Here is a 14,179-nt window from a genome sequence, read left to right on the forward strand (position 1 = left end):
GCATTTACATACTACAAGAAAACAATAGAAGTTTTTTTAAAAGAATAAAAATAATCTTAGCAAACCTACTTGGGAAAGAGATTTGTCTTCTAAAACCAGTTGGAATCCTCTTCAAATCCACCCAAATCCGCCTTGAATAGCTTGCAATCACCTAAGAATGGCTTGGAACCCTTTTTCTCTCCCCTCCTCAAGCCTCCAAACACACAAAAGAAAACTGGTGTTGACAAAAATAATGTTTTTGGCATATATCATTGTTGCTCACACGTGGCCGAGTATTTTATTAAAAATCATGAGTTTTAACTCGTCGATTTTTCGGAGGTTGCCGAGTTTTTATTTGAGCGATTATTTTTGCCAAAAACTTGCCGAGCTATAAAAGTTGAATGCAATTTTATCTCTTTGCTTCTCACGTTAAATATATGCCAAGTAGAATGCAATTTTATCTCTTTTGTTATCTTATTCTATTTTCTCCCTTTGATGCAATTTTTATTTTTTCTTATTCAATAGTGATTTGTAAATCTTGTTTTAATTATGATCTGTGCTCTTTAGAAAAAGTTGCAGCCCTTCATAATCACAATCTTTTTGAAAAGTCACAACACTTCATAATTACAACCTTTTCAAAGAGTTACAATCATTCATAATTGCAACCCTTTCGGAGAGTTAGATCCTTTCATCATTGCAACAAGCTTTTGAAAAACTCCCTCCCTTATTTTCTTCTCATTCCCCATCTTTTCCATTAATCCTTCTTTTACTCCCATCTTCTCCTCTTCTTCCTTCCTTCCTCTTTCACATGAACTCTTCCTTTTTATCTCTTATTTTGAGGAGTCACAACTCTATTAAATATCTCTCGACCTTTCATCATGTTTAGTTAATTTATTTTATTTTCTATTATATTATTTATTATTAAATCTTATTTATAAAAGTAACATACTTTTTACTATAATGTTTCTTGTAGTTAATTTTATTTATTCGTTTGTTGTAATTTTATTATTATTTAATTGTTATTTATTTTTAAATTTTATTTTAAAACTTATATGACTGATAATAGATCTTTTATATTATAATATTAATACTTAAATTTTTAAAATTGTATTTCTTATTTTTTATGTTTTAATATTAATTTTAATGTATGACTTTATTATTATTATTTATTTAAAAATATAGCATTATTTAGTTACAATTAAAATTCTATCTTAAAATGGGAACATGACACTTGACTTCTTCCTACACCTTCCACACTTCCTATTTATGCTTTAATAAACCACCTCCTATATCCTATAAAAGTAAGGTAAAGAGCCTTGCTGCCTCTTACTTGATTATGCTGTAGAAATGATATTGTTTTGGACCTGTGGTTTTTGAAAGTTTTTGTGATCTTTCTGTTGTGTTTTTGGAATATATGCTTTTTTTGTTTCTTTTTCTTGATTCTGAATTGAAAGTAATGCATCAAAGTTAAAGCAATTTCAAGCAATTTCAGTGCTCACACCGTCTTTACTTTCTGTATGAAGTTGTAGGTAATTATAATACACAGCTTATTTCTAAATGAAAAGAATCTGATTTGTGATGTTAATAAACTCTGCTCATTCCCAGATGTCTATGATAGACCATCAAATGAGATGCTGCCCAACACAATTGAATTTGATCCTCTTGAAGTATAATGCTGGATCAGAGATGATCAACGTTGCCTGGTAGGGATCACAGCCTTCTTAATACTCATGTTGGTTTCTTTGAGAGTGCCTGATCTGCATCAACTAACTCCAAGGCTGCCTTAATTGCAGCAATTCTCACAAACCAAACCCCGACGTCCGACACCAACAAATTTCAGAATTCCTCCTAGACAATTCCTTTGATTATTAGCAGAAATTTGTAGGCACAATCCATTGGTATTATGAAATCAACTCAAAGTGTAAAGGTGGGAAGAATTGACAATTCTCTTAGCTTCAGATTTTTCCTAAGCCTTCAATTTACAAAAAAATCAATGCCATAAGATGGTTGATTCTTCTCTTCAAATTTGCTTTTATCATTGATTAAGCCAAGAAAGTTTCTCCCTTACACCAAACGGTTAATAGCTCCATTCACACACGTTTTACTTAAACGACTTTGCTTTTGATTGCTTATTCAAACTTAAAAATTTACTAACTCCATGAACTTTTATAATTAAACTTGACTTAGGCTTATAAATCAATTAATTAAGTAAAACTTAATAACTTTTCCTTATATTACAAGGTCAAGAAATTATCAAGTATTCATCCAGATAATAGCTTGACCAAAAACATCTACCAGATGCACTGCTAAAAAATGGAAATCAGCCCAACTAATTTACTATATATAGAAATTCAACCACCAGAGACCCTTAAAACAAACCCTTATCTCACAAGGGTCACAATGATGAACTAACATAACCAAGCTCTTGAAACTTGCTAGAAAGGGGACTTTACACATAATGCAACCACTATCTCTCAACCTAATGTGGTGTCCTCCCTCCTTCCTCCTAAAGAAACAAAGGACCTTATGTTGATTGATCCTCAATCATATCTAATTTCACACAAAACCAAACATAACCCTTGTACTGGTGAATACCACCATAAATGTTTTGCTAGAGCTCATGAATGTGCTTTCCGAAACATATCCTCCCCAAAGACACCTACTGATGCTTTCATTCTCATTGATCATCGTATGCATAGCCTAGGGGAGGAAGTTAATCTTGAAAAGATGAAATTGATCACCAATGTTACTTTTTAAAATTATAATGTAAACATGCATGCATTATTGATCTTTTCCTACAAATATATAAAATTTCTATATATATTTAAAATTTTCTATATTTGATATAGCCATCCCCAAAAAATGGCTTGAAAAATCAGGCACAAGGAAATGCATCCCCCTATCCCCAATAACCCTATCTTGGAAATGTAACAGAGTTATCAAGGTAAGTTCTTGAAGTAATAGCTCATATAATTATATTTACACTTAAGTAACTAATGTTTGTTTCTTTATGTTAATTCTTGATTTAAATTTTAAACAATATGGTTTCACTACATTGATAGTGTTGCACTCAATAATCTGATGCACTTATTGATGAAGAAATCATGTAAATAGTTCTACTTAGTATCTTTGGCTTGATGTATTTATGCACATTTCCTTATGTGTATTAATAGTTGCATTGTTTTATATGTTTTTACATTTATATACCATTTAAAGATGTTATGTTAAATGTACATTTGTATTGGAATTGATGTTATTAGACTGGGATTCCTTTTGGAGACAACATCATTGTTCGTGATTTCTTGAAGATAAATGGCAAGGTAATGACACATCTCTGTCCATGTTTTGCTAAAGAATTTTGAATTGTGTATAGTTCTTATTTTTGTAAGCCTATCGTTTATTCTATAATGTGTTATTTTTTATTTTCTTCATAGAGCACCCTCACATTAATCAAATTTTTCTATTATACACATCCATCGGAATCATGTCACTGACTGAGCCATATGTGTGAAGCTATATTGGTTAATTTTAACATGCACATAGCCCTAGGGGAGTGGAAAATTAGTATATATTATCTAAGACTGGAAACTAGACAAAAGAAGATAGTGACAAGCACATTCTATGTTTTAGAATATATCTTGCTAATAGATTAGTGTCTCTCATCAGACCCTTTGGAAACAGATGAATTTTCCAACATGTTTAAGCTGAAATCATGAACAAATGAAAAACCTAGATGCCAAATTTTATTGAAATTAATTCTGATCTGCAATATGGCATAATTACAAAACCTTTTGCCAATAAAAATACACAACTATTGACATCTCACAAGCTGCTCTGAGTCTTGGAACTCTTGAATCTTGAAATTATGAGAATTGTACACGCAGATTTGAAGTACGATAGTGATGAGCATACTCTTTTACTGCAGAGATGAGGGGTTTGAATCAGAAGAAGGAAATCTTTTGTTTTCAGTTTATTGATCACATTAATATCAATCACATAACTTTAACAAATAAGAACACAAAATTTACATGGAAACCATCTTGGTAAAATTGTATAGCGAAATATTGCTTATATAAATTCCTCTTACAAGCTTTATGGCATAACCTACTGTAGACACCAATTTCTTGCTTATCTTTGTAGGCTTCACTGGACACACAAATGCTTAGTACTAATGTAAGAACTCCTGCACGTTCTGACTGTGAGAAACACTGGATTTGTTTTCATTTTGGATATTTGACATTTTGTCAAACACTTCCAATGCAAGTCTTGTTTCTTGTTTGGTCTTTGCGAAGTTTAAGCACCTTTTTGGTTTTTTCAAATACATGCTTTTAATTATTTTCGACAATATATGGAATTATTATGAAATGCTTGGAATTTCAAAAGTCAATCAAGCTATTCATTGAACAATCATAATTCTTATCATTATCCAATTATCCTTATCTTATCACTATGCAATTATCCTTATCCATTTGTGATTTTGATTCAGCTCATTAACCAACATATTCAACTGTTTCACAATACTGAACTGTATCTCAGATTCGTCATCCCTAAGTGGTGAAGTATGATGCCTATAGGCATAGTGCCTACCTAGAACGGATCTACTATCACTACCCATGTCATTGAATACCAATTAGTGAAATATTAGAAGTAATGACTCTGAGGCCAATTCCTGCAGGCTGGCAGGAAACTGCTTAGGGTCTGTTTGGTTTGTGGAATTGTAGAAATAGAGATTTCTACAAAGCTCGGTTTAGCCAAATCAAGGTTTTGCAAATCTTCATTCCTATTTTTGAGATTTTACTTAACTGTTTGTTTCACTCGGAAGATGACTGGGAATAAACATTTTTATGTGTAAGCTTGGAGTTGCAGGCAAACTCCAAAAAGTAGTCCAATATATTGTCTTTATTGTTTTTAAACTCCTCAAAAAGCATAACTAGGTTTTGATTTTCAATTCCTACTTGCTAGTAGGAAATCGGAAAACCTGGTTTTGAGATAAAATTAGAAGTTTGGTATTCTAATTTCATTTTGCCAATTTTGAAACGAATGCAAAAATTTTCAAATCCAAATTTTGGAAAAGCCAAATCCTATCATCTTCCACGAACCAAACAGACCCTGATATCACTGTGAAAGCCCTGGTTGATTATGTTCTTGTCAACTTAAATAATTTCCACTACTTAAACGTGTGACATTTGTCAAACAGTTGGTGGCCAGAATTTATACCACTAGAAAGAATTTGCTTGGCTCTCTTACCTAAACTGGATGTTTGAGTAATTAAATTTTGTGTTTTGTAAATTTTGTTTTGTCTTTCCAATTAAGGTTTCATCAATCTTGTCATGATGTACACCTTTGTCTCCAGTTATCTCTGCAATTTCATTTTAGTAAATGTAATGTACCAAGGAGTCCCTGAACTGTAGATATCAAATTCGCCGTACGGATAGGGCGCCTGAAGGCCATTCAGAATGAGTTTGCAGGGGTTGTATGAGGTTGGAAACAATTTGTAGGGAGCTGTACGGTCAAATCCGTACACAAAGCAACTCAGAGATTACCGTACGTTGGGCCAAGAAGGCTGTATGGTTGGAGTAGTGCAAGCCGTACAGTGGGCAAGTATGCTGTACGGTGGAGGATGAGTAGACTCCATATGGGGGCCAATAGATGGCTGTACGCCAGATATAATCAGATCGTACGGATACTGGATTGTTTGTATGCAAGTTTGGAAGCCGTACGATGTCAAGGAGGGCCGTATGATGGCTAATGCAAGCCGTATGGTGGTCTAAGAAGATAGTATGGTGACTATTGAAGGGTGAAAAATGATCGTACGGTGAGCTAAGACAGATGAATGGTAGAAGAAAACGGTTGTACGGTGACGTGCAGGGTGTATGGAAGAATGATTGCACAATGTTAAACTAGTTTTCTTGAATATGCACCAATTACTGACACAGAGATAGAAGATTCACCAAATAGGTATTGATATTTCCACAAACAATAAGCCTTCAATTTGCCAGATACAGACCGAGTTGAACACCGACAGAACAGGGTGAGGGTTGAAGCCCATCGAAATCGTGCAAGCCAAATAGGAAAGATCTTTCACTTCCAAAATGGCGAACAATGCTGAACTCCAACAGGAATCCGCAGTACAGAGAGATATAATCCAAAAGCATCCCTACTGACTACCTAAGGTCCGTGCTTAAATACTCGTCGGGAAAAGCTTTCCGAGGGTGTACAAAGTTAGCTGACGGCAACACAAATTACGAAAACAAAATAAAAATGGGTCCGAGATAAAATAAATCAATCGACCCATTACAAAGATTAAATTATTAGTTATTTTATAATGGGGACATTACAGTAAATAATAATATATGTTATGGGCCCATTTCTAAGTTGTTTTGAATTTATTTCCCTCTTGCTAAAGAGGGAGTGATGAGGAAGTTAGCCTTATAGTGAATTGAACTAAATTTCATATGTTGATATGTACATGTGTGTGTTGATGGATTTATATTGATATTCTTAATATGTCATTTTAGGAATATCATTCTAAGATCATATCTCTCCATACTCAAGAGCATAATGTGTTATATATCAATCTTCCCTAATTAAGAGGGAGTATTAAGGATGTTAGCAATTCTGTGTATTGAAACTACTGGTGGATATTCTATCAGCCACATTTAAGTGGTCTCATACCTACTAGTATAAAGATGTTTCAAACCCTCATTGCTAAAGAAGGAGTGTTGAATATAGTTTCGATTGTATCTAAGTCATAGCTATGGTAGAAAACAATTGATATACATATCATTGTTAGAATCAGATATTGTTGGCATGTTTATACTAACACATTTCGTGAAGCAATGTCTACTATAAACAGAAAGTTCACAACTATGATATGATATAGACTTCTTGTTGAAACTTATATTATCAAAGGATAACATCTAGTGTGATAAATGTATATTGATGTCTTTAATATGACATTCTAAGATTATCATGATAATGTATTCTATAACAATCTTCCTAAGCTAAGAGGGAGTGTTAAGTTGTAGCTTCTGTTGGATTGAACTATCCTAGAGTTAATCCTTTTGTGGTTATTGACAATCATTAATTAGACATATATATATATTATGTTATATATATTATATATTTATATATATAATATAGATATGTTATAATTAATAATGTTTTAATTAATGATTAATTAATATATATAACCATATAGACATGTCTATTCACAAGACATGCCTCTTGAAGATATATTTATATATCTTGGAAATCTGCAATTGAAAGACATAGAATTACATCAATGTTATTACATTTGTAGAGATCCTAAAAACTAACACCTTTCACTTTTTTTTTTGAAGCAAATTGCTGGGCACATTCCCATGCAAACCTAGGTTCTCAGACAACCATTGGGAAAGTGGAGACCAAATTAATTACAACTTATTTGTTTTGAAGCACACCTTCTTTATTGGATTTCATCATTCATTATAGAAATTCTGCCATATCTTGAATTGCTGTAACATGAAAGTTTCAATGGGATTGAATCCAATCATTGGAAATGGATTCTAACTCCACGTGTAATTTCCCCATTTTAGCAGGTTCTTGCAGTTGGCCAGGTCAGTTCACCATGGCGACTCTCGTGAGCTGACATTGGGATTTGAGGGTCTCAGTTGTGTGGTTATAGGCTTTCTAGCAGCCTATGGTGTGTTTTATCTCTGTTTGAGGGACTTACCATTTAAAGTAAGTCAATCTGTTGGTTCCGATGAGCTCAGTTGAGGAGTTGGAGGATGCTTTCAATTTTTATTTTGGGCTTCCAGTTTGAGCTCCAAAAATCTTGGAGGGAGCATTTATTTATAGTAAGTCACCCCGTCAGGTTCATTCATCATCTTTCATCATCAGGATCACTTTGGTGTTGTCAGATTTTGATTGTGATGCCTCTTCAGTTGTTTTTGTAAGACAGGTGAATTATTATTATTATTCATATAAATGCGCCAAGGTTGCTATTTTTGATAGTGTTGTTGGTTGGTCACCTTAGTATCATAGCTCGTTAGAATAGGACGAAAAGTTTTAAATTATGGGAACAAGAAACAGTGGCCTTACGTGTCAGAATTTTAAGTTATGGTGGAAAAAGCTCATTTTTGGAGCCAAAAGCAATTAAATAAATCAGATTATAATGGCACTTTATTATATTTTAATGTTGTGTGTGGGAAGCTTCTTAAGTGAAGTTCATTTGGGAAACTTTGTCCGATTCAGAGATTATAAATATGAGCCCATTTGACAAGTAAAGCATCTGATTATTTGATTAACTATTTGCCTTTGGTGTCTTTGTGACAATTCCGAGTCTGTGGTTTGTGCCCTTGCTGAAGAATAAGGGTCTGGATTGGAGAAGTTACCAGGTAATTCATTGCTGAGGTATTGTGAATTAATTTTGAGGAATTATTTTGTCTTCCTACTATTCTTATTGTTGCTAGAAGTCATTATTTATTATTATCTTTAATTTGGTTGAGAGTTGTGAAGTCTGAAAATTATTCTAGGAATTGGAATTGCAAATTACTGCTGAAGTATAGTAGTTTGCACTAACTTCTCTTCTATTGCTAATTGTTTTTGAGAAGTGATTAAGTGTTGAAGAAAATTTGATGGGGGTGGTTTGGATATTTATGACTGTTGCCATAAACTCTTATACCTATGTTGAATTGCTTATGGGTTGCAGTTACATGTTTGAGGCTTGAGATTGTTCTACTATAGTCCACATTCACAGTTGGAGGGTTTGCATTCAACATTTAGATTTGCATTTGGAATTTCCAAGGAACTGCAGTTACATTTACAAGGCCTGCTCTCATTATTGGTGCTTAATCTACACATCCAGACATTGCAAATTGGGTCTGCTGGTATAAGTAGAGTGCATAATTTGAAGTTTGCTGCAATCATTCTGCGAACTATACATTGGACAGGTTCATTTATTGTAATAATTTACATCATTGCGGTCATTGTTGATTTTAATAAAACTTCAGAATAATTGCTTTTGAGCTAATTATCTATCGTTGTGTTGAGAGAAATACTTTCATTTCAGAATTCCATATTAACTTCCTTTTTATATGCATCAATATCATCATAAAAAATCATTGTCAAACAAAAAATCAAAGCTAATGGGTTGCTTGCCAAGTGTTTGACGAAATGTCAAACCTTTGAATTGTGAAAGAAATTAATGTTTGATTAAGTTATAACTGGTTGGGGTAGAATGTTGGCAAAATGGATCTCTGAGGAACAATATATTTTGGGTATTGATTAGATACTCATGGAACATATGCAATGAATTGGATGTGATATGAAAAGTACATGTAGAGGGCTAAAATGGGACTTAGGAAGATGGATGGCATGTAAATGTGTATAGGAAAAGGATGCGTTCTTGTAAAGATGCCTCAAGGAATGAAGGCTAGGCGCATGGGAATGCATGCAAATGATAACTTTTGACATTAAAAGTTTGACCTTTAGTCAAAAACGGGTTCTTTGGATGTCATTACACATAAAGTGAATTACATGTAAAACGAATATGCATTTAGATTCAGAAGATGGAAATGCGTTTAAATGGGAACGAAGGATGAGATTGCATGTAAATGCAGATGAAGGGTGAGATTACATGTAATCGCGTGTGGAGAATGAGATGCAATGTGCCATAGCATGTAATGATGGAGGTAGAATGAAACAATGCGGTTGGATGAGATGGTGGAAAGTGGAGTGAAGTGAAATGTATTCAAGTTCTTGGGAAAGAATTTACAATTCCTTCCAAAGGAAGAAAAAAATAAGGCAAGCAAACAAACAACAAAAACAAGCACAAAAGAAACACGTACCATTGGTTTTAGACTCAAACATACCAAGAGGCAAGTTGCTTTAAAGTGCAAATTCAAATTTAGAGTTTGGGAAAAAGTCAAAAGTATGAAAGTGTGAGTTTTCATCACATTTAAAGAAAAATTGCACTTTACATGGCATATCTATGGACAAATGTGCAATATCAAGCTAAAATATGCAATAGAATAACAAGATAAGCACAAATTAATGAACAAGATTGAAAATGTCGACTTGAAGATCAATTAGCCAAATTAGCAAGATTTGTAGATCTTGAAGACCAATTCTCGCCCAAATCCGGATTATCAAACAATAATATTGACTTCAATCTTGCAAGTGATGATCATTAATGTGCAATGAATGGTTGTATTTGGTATGAGATACCAAAATCGAGGTCAAAGATCACCAATGCATGGGTTGTTTTTGGCAAAATGCTTGAGTAGAACCCATTTTTGACAAAGACATGGTCTTAATCTGCCCTTGCATGGAACGTTTTTTGCATTGGATGGTAAAAACGTGGCCTTTAATGATATGATTATGCACCCAAGAAAATGACCTATATTTGAGCCAAAACATTATCTCCAAACTCCAAAATTGGGCATTTTTGGGCAAAACGTGAATCCAAATGAGCATGAAATGAGACATTTTTTGTATGGATTTGGATGGCAAATGCATAAAAATGCACGAGGATGCAAAAACGCCTCTTGAGGAAGTGATTTCAAGACATCATGGACAAATCTAGTCAAAATCACCCAAAACGTAGTCTCAATGGGCAATAGGATGAATGTTTTACTCATGGAGGCAAAGATGTAGACTTCAAATGCAAATGCATATAATGGTAAACCCAAACACACACTGAGGGAGTGATTATGTGTTTTTAATTACATGCCTTTTGCCTTTTCCATGCCAAACGAATTCTTGAGGAGTATTTGCATGTTTTAAAATATGAATTTGATAAAAAACACACTCATGGAGTGCTATTACACATTTAAAAAACATGCAAATGACTTGCCTATGTAAAACACATTCTAAGAGTGTCATTACAGATTTTAAAAACATACCATATGATCTCAAGGTGCAAAATGCACTCTTGGAGGGTGATTGCATGTAATGTCCCCATTTTGGCTGACATCGTTTTGCGTGCCGGATCAGTCTATCACGGACTCTCGTAGACGGGTGGTTGTGATGAGAGAGTCATTTTGGCGTTTATTTAGTGATTGGATGGCTCATTATGCTCTTGGAGATATTTTATTTATATTTTATCATCATTTTTATACGGGGCCTACATGTTATAATTCTAAGTTGAGTTGCACTTTTTTATAAAGTTATTTATGATAAAAAAGTGCATTATAATGGAATTTTATAATGGATGTTTCTAGAAGTTCTTAGTAACTTTTTAGAAAGGGATGTTTCTAGAAGTTCTTAGTAACTTCTTAGGAGAGTAGATAAATAGAGGGCTCGGGCTCCCATTTGGACAGACGGGAATTGATGATTCTACTACCATTCTCTTTGAGCATTTGTGGCACCATCCAGGTCTGCAAATATTCAGCATAATCCTTGAGAACAATACCTCTCAAGAGATTGCATAACTGAGGAAGTGAAAGACCTTCTGAAGGGTTGCACTTTGGAAGTGGTTTTCAGCCATTTCAAGTTGAGCTTAATTTGTATCCTCAGACTACCTGAGGGTTTGAGTTTTTTGGAAGCAGATCCGGAAAAGGAGTCTGAAAAAGCAGATCTGAAAAAGCAGTCCGAAAAAGTAGATCCGAAAAAGCAGTTCGAAAAAGCAAAGCGAAAAAGCAGATCCGAAAAAACAAGTGAAAAAAGCAGATCGGAAAAAGCAAAGCAGAAAAGGCAGCATTGGAGAAAATTATTACAGCCATCTACAACTAGGTTCCTTTGTTAGCATTGCATTTTAGGTGTTACAAGTTTCAGCTGTAGGTGTGCATTATACCAACATTATCATTTTTGTAATCCATGTAAACGCCAAAAGTCTTGGCCATATTTCACGAGCATTGTATTAGAAATTTCATTGCAATTAAGGAGATAATAGTTGCTGGTGTCATTTGAGCAATTCAATATCATTATTTATCAGCTAGTTAGTTTGCATACCAATTGTTTGTAAAAATGCCAGTTGGCTGTAGGTGTTCATTTCTAATGTTTAGATCATATATATGCATTGTATATTGCCAAAATTAGTTGCACATTCATGTTAGGACATTGTTTAGTCAATTCAGAGTCTGCTTGCAAGCATTCTTATTGATACTAAATGAAGGAAAGAGCCATAAAAACAAACTGAAATTTTATATCAGTCATATGACCCTTGTATGCCAAGTGTTTTCTTGAACCTTTATCAGTATTTTGGGATCAGATTTGATCAGGTTCATTACATTGCATATTTAAAAAACTTGCTTATTATAACCTCTTTTAGTGCAAAACACTCTCTGGAGGTCATTGCATATTTAAAAAACATGCAAAACTCATTCTAAGATGACCATTGTACATTTTAAAAACATTTAAAATGCCTTTCTAGTGCAAAGTGTGGTCTCTAGATGCATATGCATATTTACATGTAATAGGGTCTAAAGACATGTAATGCACAACATAAGTGATGAATTAAGCACATTTCTAATTAATCTTGTGGAAATATCACTTAATTGGGTCAAAAATAATATTTACTCTATATAGTTTAATAAATATGTGCAAATATCATTCAAAAAGTAATATTTACTTAGATGTTTTAAATTAAAACAAAAAGCAACTCAAAATTTTTAATCAAACTATATAGTTAGTAAAGTCACTTAAGTGAAAAATTGAGAAAGCAACTCAACATGAAAATATAATATAGAGTGCACTACAATCACTTAAGTGATAAAGTAACTAAAAACATAGCATAAAGTGATTTTAAGTTATATTTTTCAAAAAGTGAATGTCAACTTTAAAATATAATATGATATTTTAAATCGTGCAGTTGCACCTGGAGAGTCCACCTTTTGGGCACTAAAATGATCATGTCTTTTGATTGCTAACTCTGATTAAGCCCTAAGATAGATCGAATTGAAGGGAAAACCGAAAGCAATGATTTGAACAAAACCAAAAGACCAAAAGCTAACAAACACACACTCAAAAATGAAGAGGACAATAAAGGCTTCAAAAATTAAACATAGGATCAGCAAACATAAAAACGAAAAAGACTTGATAAAAGCCTTTAGTAAAAGAATCCATTAGAATAGTTGGACTCGGTTGGTCGATCAATGTTATCTAATTAAATAATGAACTAACATAGAGAAATGCGAAACTAGGTTGAAAAAGTTTCGTAGTGTTGGCTGAATTTTGTGGTGACAAAATGCAGGACAACAAGGAACAATCTAATACTAATGATGTTGGCAATTTAGATGAAATTGGCAACATTATATCTGAAGTAGTCACCATAGCAGAGGATATCAAGGATGACAGTAGTGGACAAGAAATATATACAAGAATAGATGAGGAAAGAAATAAGCAAGCTGAGCAAATTGAACAAATAGTTAAGGATCAAGCTGATAAAGTTGGACAGATGAGTGAGCAGCAAGAAGATTAAAGTACGTAAACAAACATTCTGAAAAGTGAGAACTTGGACAAGGACTCAATGCCATCTGTGGTAAATGAAAAGGATCTTCATTACCCACTAGAACTGACATTACTAAGAAGGTCATGACTGATCAGAGGATAGTGACAGATCAAAGGAAAGAGGAGCAAAGGACAGAGGTAGCAGGTCAAGTTACTCAGACTACAACTTAGTATAGATTCCCACAAGGTCAATGGATAAAGGCAAGGATATTGCTAGCACACCATCACCTACACTTCAAACCTTATTAGCAAGTAATAGCATAGCAGGAGATATTACTAAGTTGATGAAGGAGGACATGGATGCAAAGAGTTTTATGCAATTATCAGTGTTTGCCTTCACCAAGGCTATTGAGCAACCTGAGATGAGGATGGTTAGTACTCGAAAGGTATTGGAACTTGCACTAGAAAGATTATAGAAGACTTTGCCTTCCTCGGTACAACTTGAATGACATACCATGGAGAAGGATATGGAAAATGTTATTGAGGAATTTGACGCCCAATTCTCCACACTTGAAGAGTTATTGGAAGTAGATCATGAGGCAAAGATTTTTCATCAGGTATGTGATAGCATCAAGAATGATTTACTAGTCATTGATACCTGCATAAAAGACATTAAGGGATGAATATCAGAAGGAAAGAAATTGTATGTTGAATGTGCAAGAGCACATAAGTATACTGCTGGTGTGACAAAGGCTATCAAGGAAAGGGGTGAAGATTTAGAAAATATAGCAGAAAAATTTAAAGAAAATGACTTAAGCATTATTGAGGT

The 14,179-nt window shown here is 33.7% G+C and overlaps 1 protein-coding gene across 2 annotated transcripts in view; it reads left to right on the plus strand.

Annotated features, from left to right (window-relative positions):
* LOC149561410 (uncharacterized) overlaps positions 1–14,179 on the plus strand; it is a 295,535-nt gene that overhangs the window by 107,534 nt on the left and 173,822 nt on the right. For both annotated transcript variants that reach the window (XM_089825134.1, XM_089825135.1), the window contains exon 4: positions 3,240–3,299. In XM_089825134.1, coding sequence (XP_089681260.1) covers positions 3,240–3,299 — 60 coding nt within the window. The remainder of the gene's footprint in view (positions 1–3,239; positions 3,300–14,179) is intronic.

Source organism: Cupressus sempervirens, chromosome 4 (genome assembly GCF_028749045.1).
Source record: "Cupressus sempervirens isolate cs-2001-9-10 chromosome 4, ASM2874904v1, whole genome shotgun sequence".
NCBI lineage: Eukaryota > Viridiplantae > Streptophyta > Pinopsida > Cupressales > Cupressaceae > Cupressus > Cupressus sempervirens.